The sequence below is a fragment of the Myotis daubentonii genome, chromosome 9 (genome assembly GCF_963259705.1).
Source record: "Myotis daubentonii chromosome 9, mMyoDau2.1, whole genome shotgun sequence".
NCBI lineage: Eukaryota > Metazoa > Chordata > Mammalia > Chiroptera > Vespertilionidae > Myotis > Myotis daubentonii.
The window spans coordinates 30397358-30419693 of NC_081848.1; the positions used below are offsets into that span (position 1 = coordinate 30397358).

General features: G+C 39.5%; 1 protein-coding gene across 2 annotated transcripts in view; it reads right to left on the bottom strand.

The window, feature by feature from the left end:
- The window catches only part of TMEM135 (transmembrane protein 135), a 236156-nt gene that overhangs the window by 21392 nt on the left and 192428 nt on the right, over positions 1 to 22336 (bottom strand). For both annotated transcript variants that reach the window (XM_059708198.1, XM_059708197.1), the window contains one exon: positions 5705 to 5746. In XM_059708198.1, the coding sequence (XP_059564181.1) occupies positions 5705 to 5746 (42 nt within the window). The remainder of the gene's footprint in view (positions 1 to 5704; positions 5747 to 22336) is intronic.

The following is a 22336-nucleotide window of genomic DNA, read 5'->3' on the forward strand; positions in this document are numbered from 1 at the left end:
TGAAGACCCAAACTCCTAGAAGAACACATAGGCAGTAAACTCTTTGACATCACTCTTAGTTAAATTATTTTGGATATATCTCCTCAGGCAAGGGAAACAAAAGAAAAATAAATAAGCAAATGGATCTATATCAAACTAAAGAGTTTTTGTACAGGGAAGGAAACCACCAACAAAATGAAATGATAACCTACTGAATGGGAGAAGATATTCGCCAATGATACATCCAACAATCTACACTAATAAAAGAGAAACATGGTAATTGGCATACGACCGCTACCCTTTTCATTGGCTAATCAGCGAGATATGCAAATTAACTGTCAGCCAAGATGGCGGCCAGCAGCCAGGCAGCTGAGAACAGGAGGCTTGGTTGCCCCAGCGATGCAGGAAGCCAAGGTTCCCCATCTGCAGCTGCGGGGGCTCTGAGTCCTGAAGCAACAACTCCAAAAGATACAATGTTTTAATTATAGAAGCTAAAAGATGGCGGTTAATTTGCATACTCAGGCTCCAAGCGGAGCGAAGCCAAACAGCCCTGAAGCGGCAGGGCAGAGAGGCCTCAGGGCCCCAGGATCAGCGGAGCCGAGAGGCCTCAGGACCCCGGGATGAGCGGAACCGAGAGGCGTCCTGGCCCCAGGATCAGTGGAGCTGAGAGGCCTCCCGGCCAGGGATCAGCAGAACCGCGAGGCCTCCCGGCCCCGGGATCAGCGGAGCTGAGGCCTCCCGCCCGGGATCAGCAGAACTGAGAGGCGTCCTAGCCCCGGGATCAGCGGAGCCTCAAGGCCTCCCAGCACCAGATCAGCGTGACAGGGTGTGGCGCCCCAACCCCCTGATGGGCCCTGCTCTGTGCATGACAGCAGACGGCGCCCCAACTCCCCAATCGGCCCTGCTCTGAGCCCGACCAGGGGCTGCACCTAGGGATTGGGCCTGCCCTCTGCCACCCGGGAGCAGGCCTAAGCCAGCAGGTCGTTATCTCCCAAGGGATCCCAGACTGCAAGAGGGCACAGGCCAGGCTGAGGGACCTCCTCTCCCCCCCGAGTGCACAAATTTTTGTGCACCGGGCCTCTAGTGTGTTAATAATCGAACTATATATGGAACTCATACAACTTAACACCAAAAAGAAAACAGTCTGTTTTAAAAATGGGCAGAGGATCTGAATAGACATTTCTCCAAAGAGGACATATAGATGGCCAATCTATACTAATAAAATAGTAATATGCTAATTAGACTGGGTCGACATCTTCCGGTCGTCTTGCCTTCCTTCCAGACAAAGCCACAGTAGCGGGGGCCAAGGCAGAAGCAGTTAGGGGTGTGATCAGGCCCATGGGGGAGCAAGCAGTTAGGGGCGAGATCAGGCCAGCGCGGGGGAACAAGCAGTTAGGGGGCGATCAGGTTGGCAGGGAGGGAAGTTGGGGATGATCAGGCTGGCAGGGGAGAGTAGTTAGGGGGTGATCAGGCCAGCAGGTAGAGGTGGTTAGGGGCAATAAGGCAGGCAGGCAGGCAGGCGAGTGGTTAGGAGCCAGTGGTCCCGGATTGTGAGAGGGATGTCCAACTGCTGGGATTGGGCCTAAACCGGCAGTCAGACATCCCCTGAGGCATCCCAGACTGGAGAGGGTGCAGGCCGGTCTGAGGGACATCCCCCAACCCATGCACAAGTTTCGTGCACCAGGCCTCTAGTCCTATATAATAAAAGCCTAGGTGGCGGCACACCCTTGTGTGATGTCGTCACAAGATGGCCACCACAAGATGGCTGGCAGGGGAGGGCAGTTGGGGCAATCGGGCTGGCAGGGGAGGGCAGTTGGGCAATCGGGCCGGCAGGGGAGTGGTTAGGGGATGATCAGGTTGGCAGGCAGAAGTGGTTAGGGGCAATCAGGCAGGCAGGCAGGCAAGCAGTTATGAGCCAGCAGTCTCAGATTGTGAGTTGGACATCCCCCAAGGAGTCCCAGATTCAAGTGGGTGCAGGCTGGCCTGAGGGACACCAACTCCCCCCACCATGCACGAATTTAGTGCACCGAGCCTCTAGTACAAATATAAAAAGATGGTGAATGTCACTAATCATAAGAAATGCAGATTAAAACCACAATCAGATATCACCTCACGTCTGTTAGAATGGCTACCATCAATAAATAAACAGGTGTGGGCGAGGATGTGGAGAAAGGGAACCCTCATGCATTATTGGTGGGATTTCAAATTGGTGGAGCTACTATGGAAAACAGTACAGAGGTTCCTCAAAAAATTAAAGTAGAACTACCATATGACTCAGAAAATCCACTTCTGGGTTTTTATCCAAAGGAATTCAAAACACTACTTGAAAAAGATATATGCACCCCTATGTTCACTGTAGCATTATTTACAATAGCCAAAATGTTCATCAATAGATAAAGATATAATACACACACACACACACACACACACACACACACACACTAGAGGCCCAGTGTACAAAAATTTGTGCAGTGGGTGGGGGTCCCTCAGCCCAGCCTGTGCCCTCTCGCAGTCTGGGACCCCTCAGGGGATGACCACCTGCTGGCTTAGGCAGCCTGGGAGCCCTTGGGGGATGTCCACTTGCCAGCAGGGAGCAGGCCTAAGCTGCAGTCGGACATCCTTAGTGCTGCTGAGTAGGCGGGAGAGGCTCCCACCACCACCGATGTACTGGTAGCCATCAGCCTGGCTTGTGGCTGAGCAGAGCTCCCCCTGTGGGAGTGCACTGACCTGTATTGAGCGTCTGCACCCTGGTAGTCAGTGTGTGTCATAGTGACCAGTCATTCCCAGTCGTTCTGCTGTTAGAGTCAATTTGCATATTACCCTTTTATTATATAGGATAGAGGCCTGGTGCATGGGTAAGGGCCAGCTGGTATGCCCTGAAGGGTGTCCCGGGTCAGGGAGGGGGTCCTGCTGGGGTGCCTGGCCAGCCTGGGCGAGGGACTGAGGTCTGTTTGCAGACTAGTCACACCCCCCTCAGGGTTGGGGGCCCCTCTGGGGTGCCTGGCCAGCCTGGGTGAGGGGTTGATGGCTGTTTGCAGGCTGGCTACAGCCCCTTCAGGATAAGGGTCCCCCCTGGGGTGCCTGGCCAGCCTAGGTGAGGGGTTGATGGCTGTTTTCAGGCTGGCCAAGCCCCCCAGTGGGAACCCTCACCCCATGAGGTTGTGGCCAGCTTGGTTGAGGTGCTGATGGCTGTTTGCAGGCTGGCTACAGCCCCTTCAGGGTAGGAGTCCCCCCTGGGGTGCCTGGCCAGCCTGGGTGAGGGGCTGAGGGCTGTTTGCAGGCTGGCCACAGCCCCGTCAGTGTGGGGGTCCCCACTGGGTACTTGGACATCCTGGGTGAGGGGCTGAGGGCTATTTTCAGGCTGGCCACAGCCCCTTCAGGGTGGGGGGCCCTGCTGGGGTGCCTGGCCAGACTGGGTGAGGGGCTGATGGCTGTTTGCATGCTGGCCACAGCCCCCAGCCACCCAAGCTCCCAGTGGAGCCTGGCTGGAAGCAGGTATCTGGGTTTTATTTATCTTCTATAATTGAAACTTTGTTGCCATGAGCGGAGGCCACAGCTGGCTCAGGGCATGCAGGAAACCTGGCTTCCTCCATCGCCCAGGCAACCAAGCCTCCTGCTTGCTCCAGCTACGTGGCTGCCGGCTGTCATCTTGGTTGGGTTAATTTGCATATAGTTGCTCTGATTGGCTGGTGGGCATGGCTTGGGGTGTAGCGAAGGTACAGTCAATTAGTATCTTTGTCTTTTATTAGTGTAGATATATATATACACACACATATACATATATATACATATATCAAAATATTGCTCCATCAAAATATGTATGTGTTTGTATATGTGTGTGTGTGTGTGTGTGTGTGTGTGTGTGTATCAGCCATAATAAAAAAGAATGAAATCTTGCCACTTGGAACAACATAGATGGAATTACAGAGTATTATGCTAAGTAAAATAAGTTAGAGAAAGACAAATACCATATGATTTCACTCACATGTAAAACAAATAAAAAAAAATGAACAAACATAACAAACAAACAGATTCTGAGAAAAAACTGATGGTTGCCAGATGGAAGAGGAATTAAGGATTGGGTGAAGGGATTAACATGTACAAGTTGCCAGTTATACAAACAGTAACCAGGAGGTGAATATAGCATAGGAATATAGTCAATAATCTTACTAATAAAAGCCTAAGTAATTGTCATGTCGTGATGCCCTCATGCCATCACAAAATGGCTGTGTGCACAGTGGGCGTGTGCAGGTGGGCGGGGCTGGGTTTGATGCTATGTGCAAGGCATGGAGCCTGCCTGGGAGTTCCGCCTTCTCCTGGCTCTGCGTGGCGAGGCCTGCCTGGGGGTCCCGCAACCCCCCCCCCCCAGCTCCACATGGCGAGGCCTGCCTGGGAGTCCTGCATCTGCAAGGCAAGGCCTGCCTGGGGGTCCAGCGAGGACTGCCTGGGGGTCCCGCCTCCATGCAGCAAGGCCTGCCTGGGAGTACTACCTCCTCCCGGCTCTGAGCGGTGAAGCCTGCCTGGGGGTCCTGGGGGTCCAGCCTAACTCTTTGGGGCAATCCATTGAGGAGCCCTGGATGAGTGGGAGGGGCCTACTTTTTGGGGGTAATTGATCGTGGGTCTCCCGCACCGTGACAGGACACAGGCCAGGCTGGGGGACAACCCCCCACCCCCAACAAGTGCACGAATTTTGTGCACCGGGCCTCTAGTATTTTAATAACTATGTATGATGTCAGATGGATACTAGACTTATCCAGATGATGACACCATAAGTTACATAAATGTCTAATCACTATGTTATAAACCTGAAACTAATATAGCATGCCAACTGTAACTGATAAATAAAATTTAAATAATAATAACCAATGTTTTGAGCACTATGTGCCATGCATATAGTTCTAAATACATTTCCTATATTAACTCATTTGACCCTCAAAATAATGTGATGAGACAATCATAGAAAAGCTTCTAGGATGGAAGACCACCCTAATGCTTCCCTCCCATATTTGCAGTAAATACCACACTACTAACCTTCACTAAGCATTTGCTGTATGTACTTTGAGGAAGAAAATAGGCAACATTTATGACATAAACTGGAAGAGCACTGGGTTTGGAATAAGTATATATAATGACTGTGTGATGTTAAATTAAATCAGTCAAACATTCTAAACCTCTGATTTTTTATCATGTCGCATGGGCATAAAAATACCATCTCATAGAATTGTTGTGAAAATTCAGTTTTCTAATCTTATGTGAAAGTGCTTGGGAAACTACAAAATACAATGCTAATTTTAACTAACATTTCCACATTGAGTGTTCACCATGTGTCAATTACCATGGCAAGCACTGGGCTATAAGATATTTGACAAAGCATGAATCTTGCCCTAAAAAAGCCCATAATTTGGTACCACACTATTAAGTACTTAATATTCCAATAATTGTTCATGCGAAACTTTGTCTTTCTAAGCCACCTGAGGAGAGAGTTCTGGTAATTATTTTCTAATGCCCCATGGTATAAGGAACACAATAGGCCCCAAAGTAGATGCTGACTGACTGATCATTTAGGTGAAAATCTAATAAACTATGCTTTCAATGAAATACTCACAGTCACTTTTGTGACTTCTAAAATTACTTACAAACTTAAAAATTGAGTCAATAAATATTATAATTATGTATAACATTACTTTTTATTTACTTCTTAAAGTAAGTAAAATATGCTCCTTACCTAAGTGCAGAGAACGTGAATCCTTTCAAACCATCTTTGCACCTACAACAACAAAAATGTGCAATGATTAAAAATACATGTTTTGAGACATAAAGTAGCATATTAATTAGCTATTAAAATTTTTCTGAAAAATGATTATTTTTTTAAAGGTGAAACTTTTAGGCTGATAACCAGAGCAGTACAAGTGGTCAAAACAAACTATAGTGAAACTATCTTACATAAAATGATGTTTTCCTACATCATATTGCCATAACTTAAGGATCAACTCTGAGATTTTCAAGTTGAAGATAGATTTAAGCAAATCTTCCCAGGGCACCATGTGGACTTGAAATGAAGGTTGGGAGCGGAACATTCTTCATTCTACTCAATCCATAGGGGAGCAATTTGTTTTGAAGTAAAAGGACACATACACCTGCTGGGTATTATGCAAAGGTCAGTTCAAGGTCCTGACTTCTCCCTACTTATTAATGCAATGAATGCAGAGCAATGCAGAGTTGGCAGGCACGCGCGGCGCACACACACACACACACACACACACACAGCTTCAAGTTTAGTTCAATAGTTTTAACTTCTGAGTAAGACCACTCATATCAGAGAGCATGGGGAACAGGGTAGGTGTGTGGGGAGAGCACAGAGCGAGGATTCCAAATAATATTTCATGAGTACTTCCTATTGCTGGGCATTGTTTTGGGCCTTTATATGTGTTGTTTCATTTCATTATATCACAACTGTATGAATAGTTGTTTCTCTTTTCCGTAGCTGTGCAGAGGGCCCCCAAAATGTAGCAACTTCCCATATGTTACAAAATAAATAGAATTCTGGGGGGAAAAATGTTCATCTAACTTAAAAGTCATACCTCCTCCTGAAAACGTGTATTCCTTTTAATTAAGAGAGACTCAAATCACATGACAATTAAGAAAAGAAAAAAAGACGGTCAGATCTGCAAAAACTATTGTAACAAAATTTAAAAATGAGGACATTATTTTGCTTTATAGTTATGATCAAGTTACTAAAGAATCTTTGGGTATCTAGTATCAAAATCCCTTGGAGAAACTATAAAGGTTGGTGATATAATAATGTTGTAATGTATATTAATATGACCCTAGCTATTCTTGGACAAAAAATACAACCTCAAGTCTAATTGGGCAATTCTCTCTGTATACCTTTTATATAGCAAGTCACAAAGAAAATGTACAAAAACATAAGAAATCTATCTTACAATTTTAGATAAGTACAGTTTATTGGAGAGCATATAAAATCTCAGAAAAGAATTGCACCCATGTGCACAGAGATGTTTTAAAACACTAAGAATTCATTTCAATTAAGCAACATAATTTACTCTGTGGTCATGTTAACAGTGAGAAATGTAACCACAGAATTTAGCTAACACACTGCATAATTACCTACAGAATGGAGGTAAAGGCAAAAGAATTTATATGTTAAGCTAAAAATAGTGCATGGGAAAACTATAGCATTAAAAATCTTAAACTTAAAAAAATAAATCTTAAACTTATCTTTTTCCATCTGAAGAAAGTGTTTCTCAGTAATTTAAAACCCATAATTGAGCAATTTCTAGATAGGTGTAGTGCTGAGGGGGTCTACTGACTGGAAAAGAGAAAGCAGCAGATTGATGAAAAGATTATATACAACTGGGAACAAATTGCAGCTTTAGTGTGTTATTGTTAAAAGATAGCCATTTGTCTTTGTGCAGTGCTGAATAGATAAAGGATTCTGACAACTTGGTCTAGTCAGGATGGCATATGGTGACCTTCAACAATAAATCTAATTGCAGACCAAACATCAAAAAGTAGCTTTCAAATATAAAAGGGCATATACAAATGAATTTGCAATTTCATTATGATGGAAGTTGGGTTCTTTCAGCTGAACCCTGTGGGAAGCACTTCATATTGATAAAGTCTTAGCCTGGATTCCAAAGGGGCTATTCTTTTTTCCATTCATGGGTGTAAGGTCTGTTAATGTAATTGAGGGTCAGATGCCGATGTCAAAAGAACAAAAAAGCAATTATTCCCATAAAAAGAATCTTTAAAATAGTAATACTGCCCTGCATTTTGACACCAAGTATTGTTTGAGCCTTAACCTAACTGTGAAACACTATTATACTCTGTGTTAAATGTAAAAAGTATATCAACATAAAGATTTCTACAAAGCAGACCTCATTAGAAGGTTCCTCACTGTTCCATGGGTTTGGTTATTATAATGTAAATTAAATCGCAATGTCCATTCCTGTATGGAGGCACACTGATATTTATTCAACAAATATTGACTGAGTACCTACTATGTGTAAGCACTGGTTTCGGTTCTAAGGATGTAACAGTGAACAATAGAATCCCTCCTTTCAAAAGGCTGACATTCTAGGTTGGGGAGAGATATCATTGAAAAAGTAAATATGTCATGTGATGATCATTGCTATGGCAGAAAGAAAAGCAGAATAAGGGGAGAAACAATGATGGAGTCAGGCCTTATCTTTGTACATAGTGTGGTCAGAAAGGGCCTCTCCGAGAAGGTGGAATTTGGTAATTTGATCAGAAACCTTACTGAATTGAGGGAAGAGCATTTCAGTTTGAAGGAAGAGCAAGTACATAGCCCTTGATGAGGAGTCTTCATAGCAGGTAAGGAGAACAAGGCTACTGCAGCTGGAGCAGAGGAGGAGAGGGAAACAGTGGTGGGAAATGAGGTCACAGTAATAGCTGTGGAGGGAGAGAGTGGTCTACAAATCTTATAAGGCCCTCTAGGCACGTTCAGAACCTTGAAAGCTTCTCAGCAGAGGAGTGACAAGATGTGTTTTAAATTTGAAGACAATCATTTGGCTGCTGGTTGGGAAATAGGAGACAGGAGAGCACTGTTAGAAGCAAGGAGGCTAATTCCCAGGAAAAAGGTGTGGCTTGTCTAGATCACAGTGGTAGAGGTGGAGAGAAGTGGTAAGACTCTGGACGTATATAAAAAGCAAAATTGGTGAAATTTCTTGATGGTTTCAATGTGGATTATGAACTAAAGAGGGAATTTATAAATTATTGAAATACTTCCAATTTGAGCAAAAGGAAAGATAAAAATGACCATGTACTGAAGTGAGAAAGGCTATGGGAGAAATAGGTTTCAAGAGAAAATCAAAGTTTTGTTTTAGACATGTTAAGTTTGAGGTGCATATTAGCTATAAATGGAAATGTTAAGGAAGCAAGGAGCTGGCTATACAAGTTTGGATTAAAAAATGAATGAAGTCTGATTCATATATAAGTAATACTTAAATCCATGGGACTGAATACAATCAATCAGTGTCAATAGAGAAAATATCCAAAGACCGAGTATATTTTATTCCTCCATAATTTGCAGTGCAGAAAAATCTCTATGAAAAAAAAAAAAGAATTTCTCCTCCTAATAAATTCACTCATTTTTATTTTTGAGTGTACATAAATATAATGCAATTAATTCATGTATACATAGACCTTTCTACTAAAGTTAGTCTATTCAAATGACAAATAAGTAAGTAGTATGATTAAATCCATAGTTACTGAATCTCTCTACATTTGCAAAGTTCTCTGCTATGTATGGCATAAAAACAAAGCCAGGGAAGAAGAGGAAAAAGAATTTGTAGCATTACATCAAACAACTTAGTTGATACACAACTAATCATAGAGGTTCAAGGTAGAATTTAAGACTATATACAAAAAAAGTATAAAGTTTAATATTATTGTTACTAAAATAATATTATTGGTGAAATGCCAGTGGGGGAAAACCCACAAAAACACAATAATTTTTCAGTGAGAATTATTGTAAATGATAGTAAAAAAACAATTTTCCCTTAAAATTTTTTATCTTGATTAATTTCCATGAAATCACTTCCATGAGTTACTATTCGCTTTACAACAGCATTGTACCAGCAGGTGTCGCTAGTAAACCACTTTTGGAACAATGTGTAGCTCTTTGATGTGATTTTTATATCAAACAGTTTGTTGTATGTTTTCCTTTAAAAATACATCAAAATGTTTCTAATCTTAAATTGCATTAAGTTCTCCCAAGAAAATATGGTAATATTAAACTTTAAATGATGGGTGATTCCTATTCTATAGGGGAGCAGAACTTGCCACACCAAAACATGCCTTTTTAGAATACTGATTTTTTTTTTTAAGTTAAGGTAACACTGGTTAATAATATTATATAAATTTCATGTGTACAACATTATAACCTGATATCTATATATTCTGCTGTATGCTTACCATCAAAAGTCTAGTTTCCTTCCATTACCATATATTTGACCCCCTTTACCCAATTCACCCTTCCTGCTTCACCATTGCCTTTCCCTATGGTAGCCACCATTCTGGGTCTCTATCTAAGAGTTTGTTTTGGTTTGTTTCTTGTTTCATATTCCACATATGAGGGAAAGCATAGAGTTATAGAAATTTTCACAAGGATATAACTCAAATAGTTTTCAGTATTACTCTATATTTATACATCATTTCGAATTTTTTTACAGGTACCATTAATATATTATTTGTGTAGTTTAATTCAAAACATCCATACCTAAACATTTAAGAACAGATTAAACAGTATAAAAGGTAGCATCTCCATTTCATCAGCACAATTGCAGAGACGTAAATCTCAAATTAGTCAACTTTACTAATTAATACTGATGTAAAAGTTATGCTAGAAGGCAAAAAATTGCTAACTAAAATAAATGGTTTAGACTAGAATTTTCTGAAACTATGATCCCAATAAACACGGGTAATTAGGTCATTACAATGATAAAAACATTCACTAAGTATCAATTTCAGAGTTCTTTTGTCCCTTTTTAATCACTGAGTTGGTTAGAAGGAAACTCAAATACTGGTTAAATATTACATCATCTATCTTTCTTCACTTAACAATCATTTATTGAGCATCATACATACAGATGATGCTGTTTTGCTGATCGATTCAGAAATGCAAAGATAAGTTATATACCACATCTGACCATGAAAAAGGGAGTCTGTAAACTTATCTGTATGTTTGCCAAATAAGTGAAAATAATCTTGACTAAAAGTTCTAACATACAATTTCTTTTATCAGTAGCTCTTTCTAGAGGCTTAATTACTGTATTTGCACTTTAATTCAGCTTCATATTTCCTTAGTCCAGCATTTTACATTATCTAACTCCTTAAATGATTTGTAAAAAGTAATATATACAAAATCACAATTAAATGTGCTAAAAGACTGGCACAAAAAGGACAAGTTGAATTTAAAAGTCATGCAAATGTGATAATTCTTAAAATATTTTAATATATTGATAGCATAATCATCTAAGTCACTCAGTATTAAAAGTAAAAGTTATTCTTTTATTTAACAGAATTTTTTTAAAAAATTCAAGTGTAGCCCGGCTGGTGTAGCAAGTCGGTTGAGCATCATCCCATGCACCAGGAGGTCGCCAGTCCTGTTCCCCGTCAGGGCACACATGCCGTGGTTACTGACTCAATCCCCAGTATGGGGTATGCAGAAGGCAGCCAATCCATGTGTCTATCTCTCTATCCCTCTCCCTTCCTCTCTCTGAATTCAATAAAGACATTTTGTTTTAAAATTCAAATATGTTGGGGATTTGAAAAGAATGACATAACTTAATGATAAATTATAGTTACAGACAATAGCTGGATCTTCAAAAGTTTAATCTAATTATCTTATTACCATTGGTACTAAAAACATAAATACATTTGGAATAACACAACTGAAAAGTTTAATTTGAAAATTATAAAAAACCAAAATATATTTAAATGCCTTAAATTTGTTACCCACAGTTGTCTTCATTTTAAAGAAAAACTCATGCAATTTTATGTAGTTTCTTTTAAAGTTAAATTTTCTTATTGCTTTTAAAAACCCACTTAAAAGAATTAATCACTTTTTAAAATTAATTTTCCTTATCCATTTTCAAATGTTGAAGTTCACCTTAAATTTGTTCTAATTTAGTAATTAAAATGTGATCAACAACTATAGATTTTTATTGACACCTACTTATAAGAATATAAAAAATAATGACATGGAATTAATTTCATTAATTATTATTTCAATATATTTTTATTGTTGATAATATTACAGATATTTCCCATCCCCCCTCAATCCCCCTCTTCTCAGCTCCTATCCACTGCCCCAGGTGTTCACTACCCTATTGCCCATGTCCATGGGTGATGCATATAAGTATATAAGTTCTTCATGGTTTGGGTCTTATTTTGTTGGTCAGTTCATTTTGTTCATTAATAACTCAAATAAGTTTGATCAAGTAATATTTGTCTTTCTCACATTGGCCTCTTTCACTTAGCATAATATTCTCCAGGTCCATCCATGCTGTTCTAAAAGTAAGAGATCCCTCCATTTTTTTAAAATCTTCAGTTTCCTAATCACATATATACTAGTATGTTCCAACAGATTAACTCAGTCAGTTGGATTTACTACTCAGAATCTGTAATGTGTGACTAAAACAAATTACATTGCTTACATACACACAACAGGTTTTTCCTCTTACGTCTACTATTGTTTGAAAACGAAACAGACTGAGAGATTTCAGTTTCAGCCTGCATATAGCACTTAATAAGAGAAAACCAGATAACTAATGTTATGTTCCTATTTTAAGAAAACTCACATACAAAAATATGAAGTTGGAATAGCAGCAAATAAAGAAATTTGGGGAAGATTATTTTGTTAGCTTCATGAACACATTAGAAATCTACAAAATAATTTCCAATTGCATTCTTTAAATGGTAAATTCTCCCAGTGCATTAAAAATATTACTTTTGATTCTGGTAAATATTTCACAGTACATTTATTTCCTACAGAATGGAATACTGTTTGTTCTCAAGAACCTCAGGAAAGCTGCTGAAGCAAGGCAGCAGTTATGGGTAATCAAGTGTGATAGTTAAGTCTCCAGATGAATATTGTGTACTTTTTCCTAGTGTGGCCTAAACATTTGGATTCAAACTTACAGTAACAACTCCAATAGAATCAGATTTCTCCTTAAACTTGGAGAGATTCGAACTGTTTTGCTTTAAAATCCAAACTAAGGAAAGTCACGCTCTAAGCTGTCTTCAATTGCTAAGGAACCAAGCGTTACCTTCAGACTGTGTCTAAGAGAAATGTTAATTAGGATGAAATTCCGTTTCAAAATGAAGGAATAGCAATACTAGTCAAACTGGAAATGTCATGTGTTTAGACTTGACAAATTTACTATAGGCAAAAAACAAATTCAAGATCGAAATGGTATTTTATGCAAATCTAAGAAAAAGCTTAGCAAGTTTTTAAGATGGGATTGCTATGGGCAACAATTATTTACGTTAAACAAAATGATAACCACAATACTGAACTAATCTATTTTTTAAGTCCTCAAGACTGGCAAGTATTTTCACTTTTCCCCCTTCTATAATGGTGGTGAAAAGGATTAAAACAAATGTTTTCAATTATATAGAATCTCTGAATCAACATAAATTTGTTTTCAAATGCATGTTGGTATCTATGTCATTAAAATAATATGGCGGTGCCAATGTGGCCGCCGTGTCCATGGAGAGAGGCTGCAGCAGTGGGGCTCCCACCCAAGGCACCCGTGTACCCGGACCCCGAGGATGTCACTTCCTTAGTCTGGGCCACTGTCCAGGCTGTGAGAGAGGAAGCTGCAGCCCACCAGGGCTGCCTTCACCCTGACACCTTCACCAGGAAACAAGATAAAACACTTCTTGGATAAGTCTGGACATGTAGGTGTGAAGGTTGGTGTTGAACCAGGGGTTGCAATGGCCTTTCTTATGCTCTAGAATACACAAAGACAGGGGAGATTCTGATGAAGTTGTTCAAGGTGGAGTCGGAGGGTTCATGGGAAAGAAAGCACAGCTAACACTGTAGGAGCAGAAATGGACTATGCTGAAGACAAATTACCCAGTGCAGTTGTGTTCAATAACCCAAACATCAAAGGAGCGTGTGGCTGTGGAGAAAGCTTTAATATTTGACTCCTCAGGACTGTTCTGGCTGGGAGCTCTGGGACAGCGGTGGAAGCCCAGGGCTTACTGAAGAAATCATGTGACTGTCATGTGCTTAAGGTGTATAATGCATGGCTGCCTTATGAGACAGTAAAGAGATGCATTTTGAAAATGAAGTATTAGATTTCAGAAGTGATATTTGTAATCTTTTTAGGGGCCAGAATGTGAGAAGCCATCACTCTTTTGGGGTGATTTTTTGCTCTGTAAAGAAAAAAGCCTACCCTGCACTTAATTCTCTTGCATCTTTTCTGTTAGAACCAGTTTCATGGAAGGTGCCTGCCTAGGAGGATTTCTGGAAACACCTTCTTAATAGGTGTGCACCCTATAGATTTGTGTATCTCCAGACCAGATTAATGGTTCTTAAACTTCAGAGGCCAAAGTCCTGACTTCTGGGTTGACATGGTATTGCACTGTTTTTCTACACAAGACTGGCACAGCCTTTCTATAGTCTTATCCAAAATTTCATGTCAGATGCCTTATTTGCTCACCCGTTAGCAATATCAGCCATTAGATGAAACTATCAAACATTTCCTTGAACTGTGTTGTAGATCAGTTTTGAGTGATGGCACAGAAAGGTAAGAAATATTGTGCCCACCCCACCATTTTTCATCCATTTCTTTTGCCACCCTAAACCTCTGCTCAAGGTGGGATCTCAAGCCCACTTAGGTGCCTTTATTTGAAAGGGCTCTTACAAGCCACTAGCCTACGCCCCTCAATTCTATGTCTGCGGAAGCAAAACCCCAGGGAAACAGAAGGGCTTGTGTCTACCCACACACTGCAGAGCGGGGCCTGCTCACACCTCCCCCTCTGTGTAGGTGACCCAGGCAGGCACTCTGATGCAGGCAGTGAAGGTAAATGGTTGGTTTGGCTTCTCTGACTGACTGACGCTTCAATAAGATTTCTGTGTAATTTGAAGGAGGTCGTATTTTTATTCTGAGTTAGAAGAATCTTATTTTAAAACCTATTTATATGAATTACCATGTTGTTTCTTTTAAACTATGAAGCAGTGATTTATACCAGCAGGGAAGACACTTTGGGAACCCAGAAGCACCCTTGTGGAATGCTGTAGTGAGTGTGAAGCAGAACATATTACACAAAGACTTCCCAAAATTCCCAATAGGCATACACTTTCTGGATCCTAAGTCCAACTGCTAAAATTTTTAAATCTAATATTTTAACTTAACATTTTATCACCAATTTTTCTTTTTAACAGTGTTCCTTTCATCATTTATTGATTTTCCTGGGGTTGACATATATTGTTTATGACATGACATATATGCTTTATTTAGCCAATTCTTATGAATAGAAGTAGTTGAATTCCTTGATGTTTGTCACATTTACTAAAGTCCCTGTACCTGTCACAAAACCTAGAACAGCTCATGCATTCGTATTAATATAATTTTCAACCCACTTATAATTTATACAATACTGAATATATACAGTGACTGAGTTGTCAATTTAAAAAATGTGACCTCTTTGTGATCTTAAATAATAAGATGGCATCTGGCTTTACTAGTGAAAAAAGTGGCAACTATTTGAAACTCTAACATCAGGAAATACTTTCTCATAAATTGATGCTTATTTTACATCAAAGTTCAAATCTAAAATAAGTAAAATATGCATGTACAGGTAATGGAGCAAAAACATCATTTTTGAAAACTTTTGGAAAACTACTATTTTCTAATTAACTGAGGACTATAGAGTAACCCAACTCTAAAAGAAAGCACCCATTTCAAATACTTCAGCTTACTTTATTCATCGCAAAGATGATTATTTAATTTGTGGTGTGTATAACAGAAATTGGGCAAGTTAACACATATTGGAATCTTGCTGGCCTGTAAATGGTATTAGAAAATTGGAATATTGAACTCGAGTAACCTGAGATTTATATTTTACAGATTAAGAAACCAAGGCCCAAGGAAGTTAAGTGATCTGCCAGAAAACAGAGTTTGGTCTCAGACACCCTTACACAACAGTAAAATCATTTTACATCCCAATCGTCTAACTGCCCACTGAGGGCTCACTGTGGAGAAGAAATACTACAGAGAAGTAGGGGATCCTGGGTAGTAGAATAGAAACCACATTTCACCTGAATGAAGAGAGAGAGAGCTATGCTCTTCCAACTGACATTACATTAAGACTTTACCAGGGACCTAAAGGTATGGATAGAGTTAAAGGCTCCAATATCTCACTTCCACCCATGTTCCTATCTAAACATGATGTGCCTGAAAGGGTGTTCTGGCCAGAAATCCTCCTCCTCACAAGGGCTAGTTTTCACATTACTCCCTGCAGAATTTCCTGGACAATCAGAAGGCCCACCTTGGTATTAATTTGTCACCTTTAGGAACTTACAATTTAAAAGCACCTCAATTCCAGACATGAACACACAAAAAACAGTACTGAATTGAAGCTTCACTGTTTCATATTATACAAAAAGCAAGAAATTTAACTTCTGAGAAATTCATGAGGTCACCTTTCCCTTATCTGTGTCTCTGTCTCTTATTGTTTTCAGACACATTGTATGTCTCCTCACCTTGTCCTTGCTCATCCTGGTCCTTCCATATGCAATGGCCTCTTCACCTAGCCTTCTTTTCCAAGAGAGTTCCTGCCAAGTCACCAGGAATGGCAATTTCTCTCACAATTAGATGTGACTGTCTCTTTCTGAGACTTTGTTCTTTGGGGGGGGGGGGGGGAGGGAGAGGAGGAGAAAAGGGGAGGATTTTAATTGACTCTGGCTAATATCATAGTAATATCCATAGTTATCTAATCCACTCTACTAAATTTAGGGTTTCTTATGACACTTTGTGTGTCCATGTCTCAGGATCAAAGGAGCAAATGATATAGAGTTTACTTCTTTAATAATGAGGCTGGGAAACATTCTGCATTTTGTTGTCATGGCATTGACTGAGTAATTAAGGTACCCAGGAATATAATTTAACGGGCTGGATCAATTAGGACCAGTGAGTTTCAAAGTGTGGCCCCTGGAACAGCATCAAATCAGATGGTAATTTGTCAAAAATATGAATTTTTGATCCTCACCCCAGACCTATTATATTCAAAAACTCTAAGACTGGGGTCCAACAAGCTGTATAATCTATAATTTAACAAAATCTCTACATGATCCTATGTCTGCTCTCATTTGAGAACCACTGGGCTAGGTTATGATGCAGTGAGAAAATTTCAATGATTTCAACAACAAAACTTTATTTCTTGCTCATGCTACATGTCATCTTTATTTTGGACCTAAGGATTATTTATGGAGAAGCATCTATTCAGTTTGGTTGATTGTTAGAGAGAGAGAGAGAGAGAAAAAAAAAAAGGAGAATATAGGACACTAGGCTTTGACTCAAAGCTTCAGCGCAAGAGTAAACATACATCATTTCCACTCATATTTAATTAGCCAAAGCAAATCCAAGGCCAGGCATGATGTCAATAGGGCAGGGAAGTATAATGCTTCCCCAGGGAAGAAAGCAAAGTTCTTTGAACAATAACATAGTCTACACTCAGGCCAAGCATATTATTGTTGAAGATCAATTGTACTATACTTAATTGTTCATTACATTTAAGGAAATTCAAAGCACAATGCCTCTTTTCCTCTCAAATCCTAACATCATTTAATCTTTTCTATAATAACTTCAATATTTCATTTTAAGTGTGATAATCTTAAAATATTTGCAACTGGTTTCAGAAATAGGTTTGTCCTACAACATATTATTAACATTTTACATGTATGCATAAACACCTGTGTATTCTGAGGTTTTTTTAATTACTAAAGCAGTCATCAATTTTGCATTGTTCAATTATGTATCCCAAGTGCCTACATCAGTGCAAAGTACAAGTCACTTAGTAAGTAATTTGTATCTGTATAGTAACTCAAAACATTGTATTCTATGGGTACCATGTTCTTAGACTCATTTTTAACAGCAATTTTAAGGGTTTCTTCTTATTTAGTTTCTAAGGAAATTTATTTTTTAGCTAGCTATCCCAATACTTATTAAGAACTCCCAGTGATCATCCCTAATATAATTTTTTATTGATTTTTTACACTGACAATTTAGTATGAATTTACCCTTAGACATAAATATGTATAAACTGGGGTCTAAATAGTTGTTTTATTTTTCATTAGGAACAGTTTTTAAATTCCCCAGATAAAATAGAACAATGACTCTAATATAAAACTATCAAGTCCTAAAGGCAGGATACTGTGGATGCTGATATAGGCATGTTTGTCAGCGCACTAGGAATTGTAACTGAGTAAACAAGTTGAGACTATAAAGTCTGCAGGTTGGGGCATTAGTCACATTCATTCATTATTAATTTACTCATTCACACAGGTAGCTATTTCACAAATATTTACTAGGAGCCGCCTAAATACCAGGCAGGTTGCCAAGTGCTGAGGTTAGCCATTGAGCATGTTCTCCAGGAGTTTACAATCCAGCGGGGCATATATATATATATATATATATATATATGAAAAGTGCAGTACATTATACAAAGTAGTTTCATATAAAATACACAGTGCTATTGTCAATTAATGTATCCTTAGTGCCTACTAGGTACATCAGAGCACAGTACATGGGTCACTCAGTAAGAAATTTTTATCTGTGTGATAACTCAAAACACTATATTCTATAATAACTATATTTCAAATTGGACCAGATATGAAATAACTTAAAAATCTTTAAAGATGTACTAAGAAAAACCAGGCTTTTTTTCTAAAACACGTTTGTCATTACCAAAAATACATCTTGAGATAAAAATAATAAAAACCCCATGCTGCACAGATAATGTAGATAGTTCCAGTTATCTGGTCAACGGGCAAAAATAAGGCACTTAAAGTCTCCCACTCCAATCTTTTGTTCATTTCTTACTGCTGTGATTTCATATTCATTTCTTCTTGTTGGATGACTAAACTGGGATGATGGTAGAGATGGTAAGCTGGCATTTACGCAGCCTGGCCCTGTCAGCCTTGAGAACCGACAAATTCTCAGCTGGTGGATCAGCTGCTTTTGTCTCTTTGCCATGTTGTAATTTAGAGTTTTCTGGGCATCGCATCAGTATTGAAGTTGCAGTGTTATGGTACCAACACTGAGGTGGCTGCTGACCTGGGGCCTCATCTCCTTGATTTTCCTTGTCTTCTTCATTGCTGTCCTCTCCAGGCTCTTCGATGAGGAGGATCCCTGTGGAACCATGGTCTATACCCCAATGCACATCTGTCTCACTGGTCTATCTTGTTCTCCTGCATATATACTGCTGCACAGGAACTCCATGAGGGCCCGTAACATTTGCTGCCTCTGCCCCCTTTTCTCCTTCAACAACATCAAACTCCACAGTTTCTCCATCTCCTATACAGGAAGGTACTTCCTGGGGTTATTCTTCTTTATGGAAGTCTGGTATGCAAATACATCTTCTTTGGGGTCATTCCTGTTGATGAAACCATACCCATTTCTTACACTGAACCATTTTACTGTTTCCAAAACCTTTCTTGGAATGACTTTCTTGTCCTCTATGGCAAGCGCCCCCAATGAGAGGCCCCCTGGCCTCTCCCTGCACCGCTTGTCTACGGTACAAGGCTTGGCATTGGCAGCACTGAGGGTGGGGCAGTGGGAGGCTCAGGGTCCTGGCCTGATGCTCAGGTTGCGGTGATGGTGACTGGAGCTGGCTGAGGTAGCTGTGGTTCCTCCGAGGATGTGATGGTAACTAGGCCAGTGGCTGCAGCAGTGGGCTGCTCAGGGTTCCCTGGGGTCTAATCTCTGCTCCCACTATAGATTGAACTCCGATGTTTTTTTTTTTTTAAAGATGGGCAAAGCTAATGTATGGGTTTACATTTTAATTACATTTTAATCCCCTCCTTGAATACCACCCTAGCTACTAATTTCATATTTCCTTTGCAAATGTAAAATTAAAATGATGTTGAATCAAAAACATATTATTATTTAGAAATGCAAAAGCTAATATTTTTCAGTGCTACATGATTAGGGGTCCCTGTAGAGATTGGCAGCGGGGAAAAGTGGGTGGAAAACTTTAAAATCCAAACTAGCTTAGCTTTTCTCACTCTGAGACTCCAACATGGTGAAAAATTCTTGCAAGTTTATATGTGTAGCCTATGTTTTAGGTTTTCAGTATCCTGCAAGACAAATACTTAACACAGAGTGATGTTTTGTTCTTTTTTTTTGGGGGGGGGGGGCAATAGTGTATTACAACTGAACATTCTTAGAGTCATCCCCGTGGCCATGTGGTCACCCAACAGCCAAAGGGCTGACAGGCAGGCAAGCCTTGCCTCAAGGAGCCTGTCATGGTTGCTAGCATTTAAGTGTAGGAATTTACTTCTGACTTCAGGCCATGCCTTTTTCTGCATCCCATTTTTTGTAGAAAGAAAGGAAGGGAATTCAAGCATCAGGGTCAAAATTTTAAAAGGCTAAAAGAGGAAGGAGAGTCAAGTGAAAATATAAAAGACAACCATATGGCAGGGTAGAAGAAAATAACATTCTTCTTTTTCATTTGAAATAAAATTACCCAATGTTATAGTAGCACTTCACGTATTTTTTTTAATAGAAAAAGTATAGGGGCCTAAACATGGAGACAAGAGATTCTCAAATATTCATTCACTTAAAACAAGAAATGAAGGTGAGGTTAAAGGTTATTTTTGCTCTAGAAACACAGCAGATGCCTCTTAGAACTCCTTTGTTGGGAGATTTCTTTAGAAACCAGTGCACTTACAAATCATATCTTATAAATGTCTTGTCTAACCTTCTTTAATATGAAGACGTGCAGCTGAAAATACGTATTTACTTCTCAGGAGTTCACTCACTCCTGCTACTAGGTCTATAGGACAGAATACTTGCCACAAGACTTCTAAAGCACAAGATACTTAACATAGTTTGGCCAGAAAGTCAGAAGGTAGGAATGCACTGATGGAATGTGAGAAGGACAGTAAGGGGTAGAGCATTAGGGAGCTAATAGGCAGGCAAATGTTGACAGGAAGGAAAGCTTCCAGGGAAGTAGGCAAAGATTGCTAAAAATCACACTTGTGAAGACATTTCAAATAAGTCTGGATTTAGCTCTGAAAGTCTCAGCATAATTCACAAATTTACAAGTACCATTTTAACTCTGCCTACCAGTAAGGGGAGTAGCTAGCTGGCTGAAGAGCCAGAGCTGGGCCCCAGGGAATGTGGTAAAGAACGTCAGACACTGAAGGGTTGCATTTTTAGTGTTCCGCAGCTTCAGACCTGAAAGTTCTGTTGACATTTCCAGCTTGGGACGGGAAGGCTTCCTGAATTGCTGCATCCACCCCTTCCACCCACTCTAAAGCCTGGTCTAGAAACCTGTTTCCCCAAACAGTAAAAACTACATTTCATCAATCTCATTAGCTGATATCCTTTAAAAAAAACAACAAACCACTCAAGTTTCATTTACTTTTGAATAAATGGAATCACCGAGATAAAATTAACAAACTTAAGGTTTTTAATAATAAAAAGATAAAGGCAGGATAATTGCTATACCAGGTAGAAAAGTCCAGCATCAGCAATGACAAGACCTAAGCATAATGAAAGGTTTAAAAGACAACTTTTTTCAAAACAAAGGTAGTTTGGTTCATGCCCTGATGAACAGAAAGGGTTCTCTAGAGTCCTACATTCCAAAAGAGCACACTGCAAAAATCCACCACAGAGGCCAAAATATCATAACCATCAAAGACAAAATAATGGTTCCAGAATTAATCAGAGCAACAGACAGAAGCATCACAATGCTGGGATCAGAGGATTCACAGAGATCATTTCTAATCTTGTATCTGCCAGAGCAGCACTGTCCAAAAGAAACATAATGCAAGCTGTAGATGTAGTGTTAAATTTGCTAGCAGCCATATTTTAAAAAGTAAAAAGAAATATGTGAAATCAATTTCAATAGTATATTTCACTTAACCCAACATATCCAAGATATGATCATGTCAACAAATAATCAACACAAAAAGAATTATTAATAAGATAGTATACCTTTTTCTGTACTAAGTCTTCAAAATCTGCAGTACTTTATACTTAACAGCACACTAAATTTGAACTAGCCGCATTTCAAGTGCTCAACAGCTGTATGTGGCCAGTGGCTACCATACCGAACAATGCAACTCTAGATAACCACAAAGGTAACTGCAACCAGTATAAGTTAAGTCACTTTCTATCTAAAGATTAAAATGAATAGGGTGGTAATAGAATGTGCGATACAACTTTCTTCTTTTCATTGTTATTAGAACCACGAAAACCTCATAAAAATCCATAGGAAGTTGATGTAACCATACTGTAGCGCTAGGGAGCTGGTGATGGATCAACTGAACCCAATAAGACTATGATTACAGACTTTTTTTTTTTTTTTATAGTGCTGGTGTATAATTTTCAAGGGGGCTTTTCTTCTAAGGATTATAGTCAAGAAGGAAGCAATCACAAATGACCTTTCTAAAGGAAAACTGATAGGTAACCCGATACAGCAAGTTTCATGAAAAGTACTTTATAACTGAGAGTTCTCAAAAGAGAAACAGAATTGAGATGTTTACAGATGTGTCTTCAGGTATAATTTTAATGAGAAAAACTGAAAGTTCCTCTAAAAAAAAAAAAAAACAACTTGTGAGAGAGTCAACAGAAAT